Below are 19,607 nucleotides of genomic sequence, written 5' to 3'. Positions count from 1 at the left end.
AAACAGTAATTGTGACGTGCAGAAGTCAGTACTTAGTAACTTCTGCATACAACTATGTAGTGCCACAGTAACAGAATCTCATGCGCCACATAATTTCGGTATAATATGGAGAGGGTCAAGAAATGTGTGACCAACAACAAATCAGTGTAATTCTTACTTACAGTCATTAGGTTAACATCTAGTATCTGGAATAAATAAGTAAATTTAACTCTCTCATGTCAGTGCACTGCTTACAAACCACATCATGGATCCCTAAAGGTGTGTGGACTCCACTGGAAGGAAATGCATGTGCTAAAGAATATGAACAAGGACATTTTGTTTGAGACCGATTAAACTTTTATTAGATGTTATTTCAACATACAGTAAAGCATGTTTCAGCATCATAAAGTGCATTCTAACATGATTTCAGTGTTTGCAAAAACAAAAGATGCTGACTGAAACTCAATTTGACTAAGTTACTTTTGTATCACCATAGCTTCATGCACTGTGCTCAACAAAAGATTAAATTAGTAGCCATTTATTATGTCTGCTTCAAGTAAAGTCCTAAAAAGTTAATAGCACTACAAGCATTTAATACCCATATAATTAAAATACAGTAAATTAACCTGAGCTATGGTTAGCCTATTGTCCCCTCACTGATTTCAAGTTAACTTTTTCACAGGAAAAAAAACCCTTCGTGCTTCATCACCAACAAAAACAAGTTACATATGGTGTTAAACTTCACTCAGCTACATTAGTGTTATAGTGTTATGTATTTTTCCTCAACCACACTAAAGCATGCTACAGTAAAACTGGAAAACCAAAACAAGAAACAAAATGGCTGCTGTGATGTTGTTATTCTTCACTTGATATGTAGAAATATTAATACCTGATTAAAGTGCACAGCATTACTTCTGACAAGCACAAGTCCATTTTCAAAGCCCCAATCAACCTTAAACAATACATTAGAATAATGATCTAGAATTATCCAGAAACAGTACCCACACCTGCAAGAAGTACATCAGTTAGTACATTATCTGTACACTGATTACAGCCTCAAAACAGCTGATAAAACTCAAAGAAAGTGTTTTCGTATTTTATTCCATTTAATCCCTTTTATCGTTTCTTTTATAACTTACTTATTTCGTGGCAATTTCAGAACAATCCATGGTGCAAAATACATGGATAAATAAAGCAACACCATTTATAATTATCACAGGAATAGCTACACTGACAGTCACCTAAGTTGCCAATCCATCTATACATACTAGAAATTAGGTGGGATTTGAGGTGTGATTGTATGCCAGTTTTTAAAGCATTCAGAATTATAAGGCCACCATGTTTTATTAGATCCATGTTATACATTAAATTAGCACGATTCTACAGTGTAGACACTGTGCCATCGCAGACTGGCTTTGTGAAATGAACCTTGGAAGTCAAACCAATACCCTCCAGCTGTATGTTTCAGAAGGTGCTAGAGAAATGTTGGAGGAAAACCACAGGGTGATGCTTTTCAAACTCTTTGAGCAGCCTCCTCCTGTCTTTGACAGGCATGCTCTTACTGGAGGAAATGTCATGAAGAAGCTGTTTGAGACTCTCCAGGGTGGTAGCCTCACGCTGGTCCTCGTACTCCTGTGGTGTCACTTGCTGGCAGAAGGTGAACGCTGCAAAGCACAGTGGGGAAGGTGAATGACTGGAGCATAATGCACATTGATCAGAGATGAAGTATTTTGTTTTTGGTGTGGCTCTGGAGCAACAGTGCCTCCATGTGGACAACACACTTTACATTTTGGGTCATAACTTCTTTAGTCCCTATTTTATTGCCGATCTGGATACAAATGAAGACTAAAACGTCTCATTTACTATTTTTTAAATCATTTTGAATATAACTGAGAGCTGCACAGCCTTGATTGAGGTAGTTTGGGGACTGAATTGTATGTTGTTCACAATCCATCATCAAAGTCAACATAAAGCAGAACAAACCTTATGCTTAACTAAGATGTAGTGGAACAGATTAGGGACTTAAACATGACCTTAGCGGTTGTGTTTCTATGTACAGTAACATACATTTATAAGTTGGAATGGTTCTGTATATATGAATAACTTCTCAGTTGTTATTTCATGTGATGGTGTCATGTGTAATGTCAGCCAGAGTGTGCATATTTGACTTACTGGCAATTGAATCAGGGTCTTTCCCCTGCTGCATAGTCCTCAGTGTTCTCCTCACAGCTTCAATAAGGGATGTTGGAGTCTGTATTTGTTACAGGAGGAAAGAAAAAAAGGAATTTAAAAAAGCTGAATCCAAACTTGGGGAGAATTAAACTTACCCGGTCTATAGCATGGATTCAATCACTAATTTTTATCATTTTATGATATACTGACAAATCACTTTTTCTATGAAAATTTTGAGGAGATGTACTCCACTGTCTTTAAGAATGCATGTTTGTGATAGTGAATTTCCAAAACCATTCTGAAAGAACAGAAGTTTACCTTGAAGAGCTCAGTGTGATTGTCCATGAGAAACAATACCAGGGTTTCGCACTGGGATCGAGTCAGCTCGTTATTCTGGACAATTGCTCTCTGAAAAGTGCGGCAGACCAAGGCCCTGTTGTCAGTCTGAAAGGAAACATACCAGAAAATCAATAATAGATTCCAACACGTTAACCGCTTACCCACTTTGGTTATAATACTACAAAACAGAGCTAAACTCAGATCTAATAAATCTGTGAAATGATGGTAAGGTTTGGAGAAGGAGACTTACTTGTTTCTGCAGACGACAGGCATCTGGGTGAGCAGCTGTGGCCATGAGGGCCAGGAGTCTCCGCAGTTCATCTCTCACACTTGTCTCCAATAGCCGCAAACACAACTGAGATGCTCTGATGGCATCCTGCATCTTCCCTCCATCTATAAAGAAACAAGGCATGTTCAAGAGAGGGAGTGAAGAAGAAAGACTCTCACACAGAGAGAAAAGGTACTGATCTCAAGTCAAGTATGCCAGAATGGGTTCTCAAATCTGTTTCCTAAATTTTCAAGATCACAGGCACATAAATCATAAAATCACTAGACAACTTTTAACTCTCACCCAGTAGATTCAGAATTGCAACATGTATATCTAGGTAGCGTCCTGAGAGAAGTGGAGCTTTTTCCTGTCCACTGTAGTACTTGGAAATTATGTCAAAGAGCAGTCTCTTTTGGCTTGCCATCTGCTCTGTATTGCCATCCTCCACAGAGGTACTGCTGCCTTGTTGGCTGAGTTGTTCCCCTGCTACCACAATCAGCTGGTCTGGGAAAAGCTCCAAGCAGTCTGCTGCTGCTGACAGCCACCCATCCAACCTGAGATAAAATGATAATGAAACAGAACAAAATATCCCTTTATTGTCATTGTAGGGGAGGCAGAATATATGGACAATCATTTGTTGTCTTAACTGCAGAGCAGGATCTCATTTAATTGTCTCTATAATTTTTGCAAGTGTCCTTTATCGGAATCGGTTTATGTCCAGAGTTCAGAAAGCTTTAAAGCAATAATCAGAGCACTAACTGAGGCAGGTTAAGGGTATCAGGCAGCTCTCTCTCCAGGCATGTGTTAGAAATAACCAGGTCCTGGGTCGCCAGAGGGGCTCTGCAGGCCTGAGGCTGAATCCTGGCAGGAGAGGTCAGAATGCAGTCCAGCATGGGCAACTCCACTATTTGCAGCAGCTGCAGCAGCGTCTGCTGCTTCCAAACCTCTTCCACCACTGTGAAAGAAGGAACAGAGTTCAAGTGGGGAAAAAAATAGGTAAAATAGTGATCTATGTTGTTCCCTTGCATCCATTGAACCGGCAAATGCTAAAAGGACTAGCTAAGTCTTACCAGCCTTCGATAGAAAGGCAGAGGTTGTTGGGGCTGTGTTTACAGCTGGGGACATGGAGGGCCGCAGGTTAATGGTCCTCAGCAGCCTCTCAACCCTTCTATCTGATGGCCCGACAGCAAGAGGATTGGAGATTGTTCTCAGTTCATTCAGCCTGCAGGGAGAATAATTTTGGTGATTATTAAACACTCAACTCAAAATTATAGTCAAAATTAATGCTAACATGACAACCTTTTGAATATGACACTTAGTACTCCCTGGAAGAAAAACTTACTACCCACCATGGATATGACAGTCAAGTATGTTGAGGCAGTCACTGCACATTTTCCAAGCACTACTATAATATATGAAATGTAAACCAACCTGGAGCTCTTCTTCCTCTTAATCTCCAGCTCCTCGGATGGCATGTTTTCTGTGTGACTACTGCACTCCTTCATGGAGGAGCCGGGCAACACTTTATATTCCAGAAAACGGTAAAGGCTACAGCTGCTGTCCTCAAAGGTCACTTCCTTGTCTCTGCGAAACAGCTTTGTGCCCACTGGTTCAAACACCTTCGCCTCCATCAGAGCCTGGCAGAGTCGAGCAGCTTTGAGGCGAGACACTTCGCTTGTGCAAAACACCACATTCTGCATCAAATAACTGAGGACGGCATCCACAGCGTCTGAGCCTGTGAAACATTCGGCGTGAACACGTAGATGCCTCCTACACCGACGCACCTCCACCTGGGTTTGCAGGGCCTGGATGATGTTGTGCCACAGCTGAGTGGCACCAAAGGGCCCTGAGAAACCTATTAGAAGAGACAAGGTTAGAGGAAAAGGTTTCAGAACAACTGGATTCCCACATGGACTTCATTCAGCCAATTTACATTCCTTAAAAAAGCATTTATACTGTTTACTAATAAACATGTTTGGTCACAAATTAAGGGTGAACATGAAGCACAACCACCTGTGACAGTAAGAACTGTGAAAAAGAATTCTCTATAATCAGTTGAGATATTACGTCCAAAATATAAGATTAGCTTATAAAATGTAATCACTGTAATATGAGATCAAACGCTATAATACCAAACAGTATTTACAGTAATTAAAACCAGCTCCACCTCGATCAACTATAGTAGTAACATCCAGTCCACGCATTGATGCATTAGTAATAAGAGTTAATAACACAATATACAATGGTGTAACTCAGGGAGCATCCCTGCATTAGCAGTCACTGCAGGACTTTTACTTGTAACCAAGTGTTGTTGTTTTTTTTGTTTGTTTGTTTGTTTTTTGTTTGGTTTGGGGTTGTTTTTTTTTCTTACAGCGTGTTATTGCTAGGTATACATGGATCTGAATATTTCCTTCATAACTTTTGAAAACCAAATGCGGACTCATTAAGCAATGTCTCTGAATGTTAAAGTCCCCCAAAACTCTGGTGTATAAAACACTGTAAACAAAGATATTTTTCCCTAATCAACACTATAACAGCACTATAACAACACACAACGCATTGACCTGTCAATGCTACACTCTAACGATCCCATTCTCATTCACTGCACTGAGCTCTGTTTGTCTAGTTATATTAAGATAAATTAGCTAACTGGAGACTTATTTGGCGTTAGTATTCAGAACTTACCGTGTTGTATATTTTCACGGAAACTTCTTGTTTGGCTGTTCAGCCTCCTAAACCGAGGAGTCAAATCAACCGCCATCATGAGCCCTCTATGTGACGTAATCATCTTCTTCTTTTTCCTTCTTCTTCTTCTTCTTCTCCTAAAGCTGACTGACAGGCTGTGCGCTGCTGCCGTCCACAGGCAATAACACGCACCGCGAGCCGTTTGAAATTTATATGTTCGGAAAACTGAGATTAAAATAGTCTCTTAGACAAGTTCGTAGTTTCACAAAGCAAATAAAGACTGAAGGTAAAAGGGGACACAAAAGTGTGATTAGGTTATCTGCCACTGGGTATACTCATACCAGATAACATTCCAGTAATTCTTTCCAAGGTGTTTTTCCAAGGTGATTTCCTCCCTGTTCTGATAACGCCCATCCTTCTGTTCTTTCAATGGTTTTTGCCAATTGTTATCTAACTTTCTTCTCAACACTAAAAGTCTCTGCCTTTACCAAAATAATCTTCAAGTCAGTGATTTCCTTTTTTTTTTGTCAAGGTTATTAGGGACTAAACTTCTGTCTTACTCTGGAAGTTTTTTTTTCAATGCAAGTTTTTGTGTGTGTATTGTTTTATACAATGTTTTAAATAGAATCAATAGCATTAATCAATGTTTCTTGAAAGTAACAGTCCCATTTCACCCAGCATTTTCACCCTTGTCTTTATAGTCAAAGAGTTTAATGCTATTGATACTATTTAAAACATTATTTTTCCATTTCTCCTTTTATAATCATTTGTATTAAACAATACACACACAAAAACTTGCACACAAAAACTCCATGGCATTTGCATGGCTGCAAACAAAAAAAACTGCCATCTCTACGTCTTGTACTGTCAACTAACTGCACTCTGGAAAACATTAACTAATCAATGTTTCACCCTTGTTTTTATAGTCAAATAGTTTAGTTAATGCTTTTTTTATTTACAACCAGTCAGGGTTGTAGCTGGGTTTACTTAATATTTTTAATATTTTTATCTTTATATGTATTAACTTCTTTTCTTTTTTTGTATTTATTACACACAAGGACCTTAGAAGGAAGTGCCACTGTAATTTCGTTTGGACGTTGTTCAATGACAATACAGGTTATTCTATTCTGCTCTTCTTCCAGAACGGTGTTCCCTTGTGGTTGACGCCTATTTTTCCAACATTATGTAGTTGCCATCTGGCATCTGACATCTTACCTGTACCAAGTCATGATAAAATTTGAGCTGTGGCAAGTGTGCTTCATCACTACAAAAACTGTGCTAGATTTCCTGAAACAACATTGACGTACCAGCTTGTCGAATAAGGAAGAACATTTAAGACTCACAACCTTCGGAAAACTTGCGGAAAAGGACTCTCTCTTGCGAATCTTGCATTTACAGGATCTGCATAGTCAAAAAAAAAGTTCAACTGTATTTTTTACCTGTGTTTCTCTGTCAAGGTGAGATTGTTGGTCTATGTTTCTTATCACAATTTTGGCAACGTTTTAGTGGACATTTCTTGTTCATTGTGCTTCATTATTCATTCATTATTCACTCGTAACCCTCTCCAGACAACAGTTTCATTTCATTTCATTTCATTTCATTATGCAGAGAGGGATGTGTCAGTTTAGGGCATACAGGTTAAATTCAATAATAGCACATATTTTATTTCATTTTTTTTCTTTTCTTCTTTCATCAGGTACAGAAACTGATTCAAAAACCTTTCATCTGTAGAGATGAAAAGTAGAGATTAAAGAAAAAAATGTTTCTCACTTACCATAGTGCCACTGAAACATTGGTTCTGAGTGGATGATTAGTTCCTTGTTACAATTTCTCTGAAATGGACAAAATTATTCATGTTTTAATCTTCAGAAATTACAACTTTGCCTTCTGAGTATTAATTTCCGTTCACATGTTCATCTCATTGACTAACCCCAATTTTAGACTTTTTTGTTTTAGATTTAAGAACAAATTTGATCTTATCTTATATGACAAGTCCAAACAATTAATGATCACCCTTAGAGGTTTTATGATTAAATATATTGCGTTTTATGATTGCACAAACATTTCCAAATCTTTCAAAACCTCTGCAACAAAGTTCTACAATAGCTTTGCTTTTTTCGTATGCTTATTTTACTTTTATTTCAATCTAACAATTCATTATTTGTATGGTATAAATTATTACCTTCCATGCTTTTCTGTTTTACCTGCTCCATCCTTCACACAGCTTGTAATATATGTTTCTTGCTTGCTTCCTCATACTGTACATCCTGTCCTTCATGATTTGTTACACTGGAAAGCTTTAGTTTGTGCAGGAATTTTTTTTTTTTTTTTTAAAGCCAAGAAAAATGTCCAATAAGATCACCAAGTGGCACTTTCAGACAACACAATTCATTGTCACATCAAGTGTTCTCTCTACAATAATCAGATCTATTTTCTTTTCAGGGGTGAGCCATGTCCTCCTCAGGCTGTCAGAAGAACTTTCTGCGCCAGTTTGCCTTCAGCTGCGTAGCAGTGCTGTTTTTTATAATCCTTTTTTTTACATACTACAAGCTTGAAATCAAGTTTCCTTCTCTTAGTAGTTTCATGCAGAAAGACAGTCATTCTTGTCCAATAGTTCTGTGTGCAGGGGAAGCACAAACCCAAGACTCAATCCCAAACTGTTCCTTGGAGCACAACATCAACCCACCTCACAATGACACCCAGAAGAGCCAGGCTGCAGCAGTGGATGCTGAGACTGACACTGTTCTGTTGATCTGGATGTGGCCATTTGGCCACAAATATGATCTAAGCTGCAGTGCATTCGATATCACAAGATGCCACTTGACAGATGACAAGTCTCTTTACCATGTAGCCCATGGGGTTCTCTTCCACCACAGGGACATGAATGGAAATCTACAACACTTGCCCAAAGCACCACGTCCCTGGTTTCAGAAATGGGTGTGGTTTAATATGGAGTCACCTGCAAACTCAGCTCCAATCCCTAAACTCAATCACCTATTCAACTTGACGTGCAATTATCGCCTCGATTCAAACATTCCTGTGCCTTATGGGCATTTGGTGCCACTAACATCTGCAGACAAGAGATTTGAACTGCCAGCAAAAAACAAGTTGGTCTGCTGGATTGTGAGCAACTGGAATGAGCGGTCCAAAAGAGTTCAATTCTACAATGAACTGAAAAAACATATCCAGATTAATTCTTATGGGAAGGCTTTTGGCCAAACTCTAAGTGATGAAGACTATTTGAAGATAGTACCTAGTTGTAAATTCTATCTCTCCTTTGAAAACTCTGTTTACAAAGACTACATTACAGAGAAGCTATACAGGCCTATGAGGCTAGGAAGTGTACCAGTAGTTCTGGGGTCTTCAAGACAAAATTATGAGGATCATATCCCAGCTGATTCTTTCATTCATGTCGACGACTTTTCCACTGCACAGGAGCTAGCAAAGAGGCTTCTTTATCTTGACCAGAATAATTCTGAATATATGAAATACTTTGACTGGACAAACAAGTTTAAAGTTAAAATGTCTTGGTTTGGCAGAGAACACGCCTGCAGAACGTGTAGTTACTTACAAAGAAAGAGAGGATACCAAGCTTTTCATGATCTTAACAAATGGTATTGGGGTTAACAGTACAAAAAGCATTGCTAAATTACATTGGAGTGTGGGACACTGACAAGAATGGGCTAAAAGTAATAGACTTCAATGGTTCAATCAGAATTTTCTACATTTTCTTCAGAAAAAAAGTATGCCATGAGAATAACTTGTATATATTGTGGATTTGATTTATTTCTTTGCTGGAGGTGTAATAATATACTCAACTGTGAAATGTCTAAGAAATTACAGAAAGTCTGCAGTGATTGTAACCTTGTCATGTAACGATGTTATTTCATTTGTTTTGTACATATTTTTAGATTGCTGGAATTTTGTTTCTGTCGTTCTTACAACTGAAGACAAGTCTTTACTTATCTTTAAAATGAAATAATTTATCTTGGCCATTAGGGTGAGTGTGATTCAGTGTGAACTGAATTTTGTCCATTTATTGTCGTCTCTCTCTCTCTCTCTCTCTCTCTCACACACACACACACACACACACACACACACACACACACACACACACACACACACACACACACACACACAGTGCTATGATCACACTGAGGTCACATCCGTAAACAAAGACGTCCCACGTGAAGCAGAGCGGAGCGTACCATTTCAGCGTAAAGTGTGGTACAGTTTGAAATATTGTCTTACATTGCCTTCCGTGAACGGACAGAGTGCATTTAGACCCATATTTGTCCACTTAAAACACAAACGTAATACATGAAAGAAAATCGTTGGATCCATAGTTATAAAGCTTGAGTTCGCCTTTGTTTGGAGGTCGAACACCCCTATTTGTGAAATGGTCTCGCCTGTTTGTCCTCTGAGCCAGCTGGGGAACGAAAGACCTTTAAACAGAGAGACGAGCAGTACAGGACGACGGCGAATCTTCCCTTCAGAGCTGAGCTATTTTTGGTCTCAGTCTCCTTTTCCGGGGACTTGGATGAGGTAAAAGTCGCGTTTGTTCAGCACATTTGACCCTGTTTATAATTAGGAATCACTCGGCTGTCTCTGCTGGCAACTTTTACGCTAATTTCTCGCATTGTTGTGGAGCGGAAACTTGGGCACAGTCGTCGAAGATTTCAAATAACAGTTCTTATGTCAACGCTAATGTCAATATAGTAGTATATGCTGTGTAAATTAGCCAAAATCATGATTTATATTCGGTTGGCTGTTCCAGTCAGAGCGTTTGGTTAAGTAACAAAGAAGCTGCCATGATGTAAACAACAGTAATGAGTTTGACAGTCAGGCACAACAATTCTCCTTTGCAGTTAGGAGCGTAATGCATTTAGCCTTACTGCACTTTTTGTTTGGGCTCCGCCATGGTCATAGCAGTAAAATGTAGTATTTTAAATGTGCGTGGAGTTCTTGTTTTGGTCTGTAGCTCGAATCACGTGTACCCACTTCTTACGCGTGTGTGGATATTTTTTTTTTATCCATGTGCACAGCTTTGTAACCAAAGATTTTCCATGTAGGGATGAGAGACAAGGAGCCTCAGCCAATAACGATAGTCCCCGTGTAGTTACCCCCGCCTCCCTGATCCACTGCTTTGTTTACATTAGACTGCAGTCAAATCTGGATCCCACCAGGCTGCCTTTGTTTCTGCAGAAGTTATTGCAAAAATATTTGACCTGTACCAGAGCAATTGCAATTACATTCAGATACTACAATCTATATATTTGCTCATGCTTTCGGTCATGACATATTTTAAATTCCACCACTAAGCTCATACGCTGCCCGTATGTCAAATGTTTGGGTTTTATCTTTATGTGTTAGGTATTATGAGACACACAACATCACAACAGCTTAATACATTTTAAATCATCCCAGCATGCAGAGTACTTAAAGATGACTTCTCATAATGAAGCAGCAGATGACAGAGAAGACACAATCTGTGATCAGCTGTCTGGACTTCACTGCTCCCATCATTCTGGATAATCTCTGAAAACTGGCCTGCACGTGTTGCCGTGACCCAGCTGTCAAGTCTAGCAGATGATGTAATGAATGAGTTTCAAACACAGCAGGGGTACATAGATGTCACACACTACTCACACCCATCCTCTTCACCCCTTGAGCTATCTTTAAACCAAAAGAGCAGTGAGGGAGTGTGCATTCATTTTTGGCAGCAGATAACTGAGACCTGAGACAGGAACACCCAAGGGTCACTCTGTCAGCACTGTATGTCTTAGATAATATTAGAAAGGCAGAGGCCTGTTTAATTGTAGATGTTACACTAATCAAGATGCATTTATGTTTTTATTTAAGTGTGGTGATATGTTTGTTTTTGTAATGATAAGAAGAAGAAGTTTGACTTTAACGTGATCTTTTAAAAACTTTGCTTACAGATAGTATCTTTCTTTCTAATACTAATGGATTTTTGTTTGTGTGAGCAACAGACAACACAGGGACTGGTGTAACAGGATCGTTTTGACTGTTGAGAAGCCCTCTGTTGTCCCATGTTGCCCTGGAGACACAGCTGATCTCAGATAGACCTGGGCACAGTGTTCTTTTTATCCTGAAGGAATACAGGCTTTTATTTAAACCTAGCTGTGGCAGTTAGCTCTGTTTGTGTCCTGACTATGGCAGTAAACACCCTTTCCATTAAATTACTTGCATCATCATTATTTATTAGAATTTAATACAGTGTTGATGTTGAAACCCAGAACTGTGGAACAAGGCCGCTATCCCTGTTTCCGTGGTGACTGGCTTGCCAGCTGTTTTAATGAGTGTGACTGGTGTTTTGGCAACAACAGCTATTGCTAAGTGAAATGTTAATGCTCTCTCACTCACACAGTTTTTGCCCTAACATAAGCACAGGTAAAAATTACTTTTCTTTTATCTTCTCACTAAACCCTGTTTTGGGGCTGGATAGGGCAGACATTATTCTGTAGTTTTGTTATTGTCAACAAATCCCATAAAAAGGCCGACAGTACATTAGTCTGCCTCTAAATACCTTCCGATCTCCCTACTTTGTCTGTGGCTCTAAAGCCCATGTCTGATTCTTGCTCAGGCTCAGTAATACCCAGAAACAACTGGGCACTGTTGTTTTGGAAGACATTACTGGAATGCATTTTTGTCTTTTCACAGAATTTCCAGCTAACAAGGAAAAATATAGAATATCACCAGATGCCAAGCGACAGATATCTTTTCCTGTTTTTACAGTTCCTGTTAAACTACTACTACTAAGAACTTGCTTCAAAACAAAAGAAGGAATGATAAACTTTCCAGTTAAATTCTAAACCTGTTCCTTCCCAATTTCTGTGAAACTAACAATATCCATTGACTTTTTATATTCTGAACAGGTTCAGTTAACACCCAAGTGTTAGGAAATCCAGTGGCTTTCTGTTTCAGTTGTATTCAACAAGCTAAGACTCATTACCAATTTCACATGTGCAGCTGTAAATCAAGATGCCTCTAAATGATGAGCGACCCACCTCCACATCCAGTGGTGAGGACCAAGGCAGTGATGTGGAGTCGTCATCAGAAAGGTGTGACAGCATGACGTCGACCAGCGACCTGGACTGCTCCCGTGAAAGCTTCACTAGCGACTGCTCCAGCAAGCATTGCACGCCTTCCTGTGAGTTTGTTCCCTCACTCTTTTTCTGGCTTCTAAGCCCACCGGGCAACTTCTGACTCACTGATTTCATTTTTGCTTGAATGTGTATTTTGCTTTCTCAGAAAAGACAAACTATACTTCACTTTGTGTCTATAATGCTGTTTTGTTTATACTTGTATTTAGGTTTCTGGGCCTGTATTTTATCTGTAGTCACTTTCACCACTGCCATCATGCATTCAACAGTCGAACACTTTTATTTGTTTATTTACAAAGTTTGTTCAATCAATGTGGTTTCCACAGCAAGCCCACCCAAAACCTTAACCCTAGATGAAGTCATGGAGTCTGCCAGAGACCTCTCCAATCTCAGCTTTGCCCATGAGATCATTGTTAACCACAACTTCCACGTAGAGCCAGACAGCCTGCCTCAGGACAGGTACACCAGCTGCATAAGACCTTGTGTCTCGATTTCTTCACCTTTTGATCATGTTTTGTAGGGCTTTTTTTTAGTGAACCTACGTACCTTTTTGTCAGATAAGGATTTTACAAATATATAAAAATACACAAGCTTTTCTCCATGCCACTGGCATTGTTTTGTTAGTGTACTAAAGTCCCAGATGAGTTTTTGAAACATTTATATTCACATTTTCCATTACAAAATATATAATGTACATGTTAGAATTTACAACCTCCTTCATTTTTTTCTTTAGTTTATGGAAGGTGGTTAGAGATAATGTCCACAAGGCCTTCTGGGACATCCTGGAGTCGGAGCTGAATGATGACCCACCTGAGTATGGCCAAGCCATCAGACTACTGGAGGAGATCAGAGAGGTCAGCACACACAATCGGATGTTTACAGTTTCACTAGATCTATAGAAATTACTTTATTGTCTGACATTTTCCTGATTTTTATTTACTTCTCTAACTCCATTGCCTATTTTGTGCCTGTATATGTAGGATAAACTGTAAGCCACATCTCTGATTAGTTAAATCATAAAGAATGCTTTACAAAAATAACAATCATTTTCCTTTTTTGACAGATCTTACTGTCATTCCTTAATCCGGGCGCCAATCGAATGAGGACCCAAATCATGGAGGTGCTGGACATGGACCTGATTCGTCAGCAGGCTGACAACGATGCTGTAGACATCCACAGGCTTTCCTCTTATATTATCACGACCATGGGCAAGATGTGTGCTCCGGTGAGGGATGAGGAAATTAAGAAGCTGCGGGAAAGCTCAGATAACATAGTGACACTGTTCAGGTAAGCACATATTTGGGATTTAAAGCACTGAAAAACATGTCACTGCTGATATCAAATGTTTATTACCAGAGACTGTATTTATTGTCTGTCTTGAGAAAATACATGAATGTTGTGAGTTTTCTTATTTAGCTATATTATTCAAAAAAAACAAAAAACAACTCAAATTACATTGGCTGGGTCGTTTGTCCACACTAGGGAGATCTTCCGTGTGCTGGACTTGATGAAAGTGGATATGGTCAATTTTACAATTGATAATCTGCGACCTGTGCTGCAAAGGCAGAGTGTTGAATACGAGAGGGCAAAGTTCCAGAGCATCCTGGAAAAAACCCCCAGTAAGTGAATAAGAAAACACTTTTCACTGTAGCTTTATTTTACCATTTCGCACTATTTCTAACCTGCCATATTACAGAAAATTATTCTAGTGTTACTATAATGAGTTACTGAGATAACTTTCTTCAGATGCTTTGGACCACACCACGTCCTGGATCAAGTCAGTCCTGGAGGAGCTGCTGTCGGCCACCATCCCCACAGAGCAGACTCAGGGGAAAGGACAACAAGCTGTACCTGGGCCTTTCCAGATCCTCAACGCTGCCTTCCTCCGTATCCTCACATGGGACTACAATAAGAGCCCACTGCCTGAGGTGAGGGTTGAATTTGTAAGAGAGAGAGAGAGAGAGAGAGAGAGAGAGAGAGAGAGAGAGAGAGAGAGAGAGAGAGAGAGAGAGTAAGATTTCATTAGCTTGTATTTCTGAGTTCGCATGAAAACAAAAACACCTCAACAGAAATCTCAACATCAACAGAACCGCAACAGAAATTTCTGGTTTTAAAGAGCATGACATTCTGCACATGACAGTAGTATCCATCTTCTCATCTAACCCTCTGAAAAAAGACAAATAATTGTATTTCCCAAAGTGCCAAACTATTCTTTTAAGTTTCTTTTTTTGGTTCCCCTTTAGACCTGGATGACAGATGAGACACGTCTGCGAGAGATTCAGTGCAAGCTCCAGCAGTGTCAGGCGGTGAACGAGGTGCTGCTCATAGTCTACAGCACCATCGGAGGTCCTATCCAGGGTCTGCCCTCCCTGTCTGACCGCCTGAAGAGGATGACCAGTGTGCTGTTGGATGGGATGCATAGCCCGTCAGTTCGCTTTTCTCTCCATCTTAAATCCACAATCTGTATTCAAGCATACAACTGATTCTCACGGGTTATCTACTGCCTGCTTCACATCAAATGTGAGCTCAAATCATAACTCCCTTCTCCTTCACCTTTAGGGACTTTAACTTAAAAGAGGTACTAGAGGGCGTCGGTGCTCAGATCTGCTGTGAGCTCAACAAGTCTTTAACAGAGAGGAACTACCCTGCACTGACCCCGGCCCTTCAGGCCACCCTCACAGGCCAGATCTGCAGCATTACCCAGAAGGACAACCCCATCCGAACTCTAGTTGGTAAGACAGAGTAGGCATGAGTGAGACTTACAGAGTGTTTACCACAAAGATTTTTTTAATTGATTTTTTTTAAATATGAGATTTTCTAACCTTGTGTCATTCTTGTAATTTCTGTGCAGAGGATCGTGTGCAGCAGCACTTTATGGTGCTCATGTGTGATCCTAAACCCCAGGCAAAACTTGAACAGGTACCAGCTGGCTTGACTGTTATCAAGCCGGAACTAGCATTGGTGGGAGCAAAGTTCATCTCCCTGGTTAACTACAACAAGACTGTCTATGGACCTTTCTACGCGGATATCATCAGGAAGCTGATGTTCAGCAGCAGCCCACCAGCAGCAAACCCACCTCAGAACATGGCTCAGGACTCTGTCACCTCCAATTAAAACCAAACTTTGGCTCATGCAATCTTTGGAGTCCTTTTGTTAATGGATATACCTGGAGTTAAGGAGGTACTACAATAGCCAGGCAGTACTACTGCTTTGCTTGGCCAGTGCGCTCCAATAGATGGAGCTACCTTCAGTGTATTAAAAATGTAGTTTTTATCACTACATTTAACATGGAAGACACTGCTGCGTAGGCACCGTGAGGTCAACATTTAATGTGGCCTGCATCCTTTGTGATAAATGTTCTAAGATATACTCTACTATGAACATTCACAACTTCAAACCAGAAAACCAGTGTTACAGTGATTCGTTTATGAACATAATAGTGACCCTATATTGTCAAACTCACTTTTTTTCTCTTTTGGATAGAGTCCACAGGGGATCAAGGGCAAAACCTTAGTATGTCTAATGTATACAGTAAGCTTTATGAAGCAAGAGGAATAAAATTCAAGTCTATATATTAAGAAAATTAGCAGAGTAGCATTTAACTATGGTTAACTGTGACCACCATTGAACATGCTAATGCAAAGCATCAGGTAGCCATTTTCCTGTTGAATTAGTCCTTATTCTCCCTTTAACTTTTTTATCTGCAAGAGAACTAGAACTTCTCTTTTTAATCCACTAATGTTCTACAGCAAAAAATAGAATTAGAAATGTTTTAAAGAAAAAAAATGTTTTTGCAAATAATGAAATAACATTTGTCTGCATGAGTAGATTTGTGTTGGGATTTTGTCAGTTTATACTTGAGTCATTTGTTGGGGTATTTGTCATATGTTCTATGTTCTATGCTTTTACTTGCATTCTTCTAGTGAAATACTTGCTATATTGGTTTAGTTGCTTTGTTTGTTATATTTTGTACTGTAGTTGTTACAGTATTGCTTTGTTGGTTGCTGAAACATGATGGGAAAGGAATGGTGCTGAACTCAAAGTGACTTTGTGTCCAAAATTTCCAGTAGACCTAAATGTGCACAAAGAAAAGAAGTTACATTCTTCAGCTAAAGTTTACACAACATGTGGGAAGTTGTTGTTCTCTTCTTCTGTACCACAGTTAATATAATGAAATAAAAAATAAACACAAATGTTGTATTATTTACTAAAAATTAAAAAAAAAATGTGTGCTGCCAAACCTGATACAGAACAAGTCCATATTTCACTTGTAATGTCAGTGAACATAATCAGTGTCACTGACCATCATAATCATTAAAATATAAAGCTTTACCTCAATGGATGTCTTTTACTAGTTATTCTTAAAATACATTATTTTTGATAACAAAATGCACTTAAAAAGTGAGGCATGCGTGGGAACATAACATTAAACTATAATACATAATATGAATGTAAATATATTATTTCTCTGCAGAAAATATATCAGATACTCAGAATTTTAGAAAACATTATGAATCAAAATCTTCGTTATTCGTACATTAGTGTTGCTTTGCATGTCCGACTACAAGGTAATGTGTTCACAGCATTAGGCAGTTAATCTGTTTATGGCTACTTATAACCGCATCAGTGCATCACACTGCATAGTGGAATAAACATGCTCTCATCGCTTGCTGTCGCCAGGCAGTATTGTTACCTTTAAATGCAGTCCTGAAATCTTACAATTACCCGTTGAAAACACAAATGCACACTTGGTATCACACTTTGCAAGACCAAAATTTGCGGAGATGTAATATTTAACAGACGAAAATCATTTAGAATAATCATTTATCATTTAGAATAAAAGCGCTGTACACTACAAATCACTATATTGATTAGAGGTTAAAAATAGAAAAAGGTGTGCATTCACTCTATTTTTCTGTCGCAGAAGCACAAATGACCCCTGTGTCACTTGGGTTTAAAGCATAACTACTGCCATTAGAAAAATACGTTTGTGTATTTGTTTTTATTACAACAAAATGAGTGAAAATACATATTTACGAGCATAGTAGTAGTCTTTGAAGGCAGCATCAGTTTGCCCAGTTACAGATTCACTGGTGTCAACCATGACTTCAACGATCACGTGGTTTAAATCTCGCCACGTAATTGGCTGTCTCGGGCCGTGGCAGTTGTTGTTGTTGTGAATCAGGAAGCTGCCGTCTTTCAAAATTGGGTGTGTAGTATAACGTTAACGGAGAAATTAATTGCTTTTTTACTCTTTGGACACTTTAAAACGTGACTTCACCTTGCGGCCATATACAGCTCAACAAACACCCTCCTCGTTAAAGAAAAGAAGATACTCGTACGTATCTACCAGAGGTTTCTTTCTTTGTTTCATTTTATCAGGTTAGAGTGACTGAACTTGTCGAGACAAGTATTGAATGTATTGAATGTTTGTCCTGCGTTGGTGAGCGATAAGATGAAAGGTCGCGATAAAGTATGTAACTAGAGTTAAGTTTAGACCCGGACCTGCAGTTTCTAAATTCATTTTCAGATTGACAGACACTGTAGAGCTGTTTAAAAGTAACTGTCCTCACACCATTTTGTTGATACTAAACGTTGTTAAGAATAAATTAATACACAAATGTTATGTTAACCGGGTTGGTCACGTTAAGCTAAACTTTAACTGTATTACTCTAGAGCAAATTGTTAAACTCTGTTAAATGTCACTTCTACATGGTATAGTTTCACCTCCGTCAGGCCTCTGTGAGCAGCTAATAAGCACTAGTATTTTCACTTTTTGTATCTTCCTATTCCCGTTTCTCTTTTAGTATTTATGATGTATAGTTGTAACACTATGTGAACAGAAATGTCCACATATTTTTGTGTTGTAGTTTAGTTTTTCGTGTGGGGCTGCAACTGAAAAGTATTCCTTATCAATTAATCTGACAATTACTTTCTCAGTTTATTGAAAAAGAAAATGGAGAATGCCCATTACAATTAACCTGAGCCCACTGTAAAGTAGCCTTTTTCAAACTATTAATGGACAATCAAAATAGCAACTTATTAATTTTATAGTTTAAATTACTTGTATAGTTTAAATTGTTTTAGCTCTGTTTCCATGGCCTGGCTTTGTCCCCTTTGTTCCAAGTCATTTTAAAAGTAGTTTTGGCCTTTTTTAGATTGTAGGGGAGATAACATGCAACAAAGGTCTGACCGTCAAATGACATGTTCAGCAATCACATAATCACATACAAGTGTAATGTTTGGGTTTCATTGTACTTTTAGTCAGATAGTGTATTTCACCCCCCCCCCCCCCCCCCCTCCCCACAGAACAGATCCTCCAACCCTCACCACATTTAATCTGTTTTGCAGTACAGCGGCATCCTGCATGGTTGGTGTTCTGTGCAGAGATGGCGCTGGAGGAAAGGGCGCGGAGCTGTCTGCTGCGCTTTCGCCACAAACTGGAAGAAGACATCAAGCCGTCATACCTGATGGACCACATGGTCAGTGATGGTGTGATGAGTGTGGATGAGGAGGAGAGGATCAGGACTCAGGTGAGCCTCAGCTGAAGATGTGGAGGGCAAAGGGGAAATCATTTATAACATGGAACCTGTATTACCTGCACTTTTTTTATATCTTGTCATGTTTTCTTCCTGCTCCCTGTATGTTTACGAGTTGGCTTTCAGTTCAAATGAGAACCCTCATATCCACATCTCATTGCTACTGTCTCTCTCACCAGCCCACCAGGAAGGATCAGGCTGTGGCTCTGCTGGAGCTGCTGCTGAGGAAGGACAACCGTGCCTATGTCTCCTTCTACAACGCCCTGGTCAAGGAGGCATATAATGATTTGGCCAATATGCTTCATGATGACCTACCGCAGATCTCACCTAGTGCACATAAGAGCTCCTCCAATGGCTCCACATCTTATGGTGAGGAAGGGGGAAGTTGTGGGTGGAGAGAGTGGAGGTTTGGAAGGTTGTGCTGTAAGTGTGTGGGAGTCTGTGAGTGTTGGAGAAAATCATTTCATGTGTGGTAACTGCTGGTTGGCCGACTGTGCT

The 19,607-nt window shown here is 39.4% G+C and overlaps 4 protein-coding genes across 8 annotated transcripts in view; 3 read left to right on the top strand and 1 right to left on the bottom strand.

Moving 5' to 3' along the window:
- Positions 1-351: 351 nt before the first annotated feature.
- On the bottom strand, positions 352-5,522 carry depdc4 (DEP domain containing 4). The gene is made up of 9 exons (XM_041030272.1): positions 5,444-5,522; positions 4,190-4,613; positions 3,829-3,980; positions 3,518-3,713; positions 3,062-3,312; positions 2,741-2,883; positions 2,470-2,595; positions 2,152-2,230; positions 352-1,643 (listed from the first exon to the last, which is right to left on the bottom strand). The coding sequence occupies exons 1-9, from the start codon at positions 5,520-5,522 to the stop codon at positions 1,444-1,446; spliced, it is 1,650 nt and encodes a 549-aa protein (XP_040886206.1). The 3' UTR covers positions 352-1,443.
- A 1,220-nt stretch (positions 5,523-6,742) lies between these two features.
- On the top strand, positions 6,743-9,431 carry LOC121176236 (4-galactosyl-N-acetylglucosaminide 3-alpha-L-fucosyltransferase 9-like). Its single transcript, XM_041030260.1, has 2 exons — positions 6,743-6,900; positions 7,886-9,431. The coding sequence occupies exon 2, from the start codon at positions 7,895-7,897 to the stop codon at positions 9,068-9,070; it is 1,176 nt and encodes a 391-aa protein (XP_040886194.1). The 5' UTR covers positions 6,743-6,900; positions 7,886-7,894; the 3' UTR covers positions 9,071-9,431.
- A 451-nt stretch (positions 9,432-9,882) lies between these two features.
- tcp11l2 (t-complex 11, testis-specific-like 2) lies at positions 9,883-16,908 on the top strand. Its single transcript, XM_041030506.1, has 10 exons — positions 9,883-9,988; positions 12,437-12,617; positions 12,897-13,029; positions 13,304-13,424; positions 13,634-13,857; positions 14,053-14,189; positions 14,317-14,498; positions 14,814-14,995; positions 15,130-15,302; positions 15,422-16,908. Exons 2-10 carry the CDS (start codon positions 12,449-12,451, stop codon positions 15,682-15,684), a joined length of 1,584 nt encoding a protein of 527 aa, XP_040886440.1. The 5' UTR covers positions 9,883-9,988; positions 12,437-12,448; the 3' UTR covers positions 15,685-16,908.
- Positions 16,909-17,758: 850 nt separating this feature from the next.
- Positions 17,759-19,607, top strand: part of apaf1 (apoptotic peptidase activating factor 1) — a 32,616-nt gene continuing 30,767 nt past the window's right edge. For 2 of the 5 annotated variants that reach the window (XM_041030145.1, XM_041030149.1), the window contains exons 1-3: positions 17,759-17,908; positions 18,914-19,103; positions 19,289-19,478. In XM_041030145.1, coding sequence (XP_040886079.1) covers positions 18,960-19,103; positions 19,289-19,478 — 334 coding nt within the window. In that variant the 5' untranslated portion in view covers positions 17,759-17,908; positions 18,914-18,959. Of the gene's footprint in view, positions 17,913-18,879; positions 19,104-19,288; positions 19,479-19,607 lie in introns of all 5 variants that reach the window. The other 3 variants (XM_041030148.1, XM_041030146.1, XM_041030147.1) reach the window with 3 other exon arrangements.

The sequence above is a fragment of the Toxotes jaculatrix genome, chromosome 22, assembly GCF_017976425.1.
Source record: "Toxotes jaculatrix isolate fToxJac2 chromosome 22, fToxJac2.pri, whole genome shotgun sequence".
Classification (NCBI taxonomy): domain Eukaryota; kingdom Metazoa; phylum Chordata; class Actinopteri; family Toxotidae; genus Toxotes; species Toxotes jaculatrix.
Note: the sequence above shows the minus strand (reverse complement) of the source record. Positions and strands in the feature narration are given on the sequence as shown.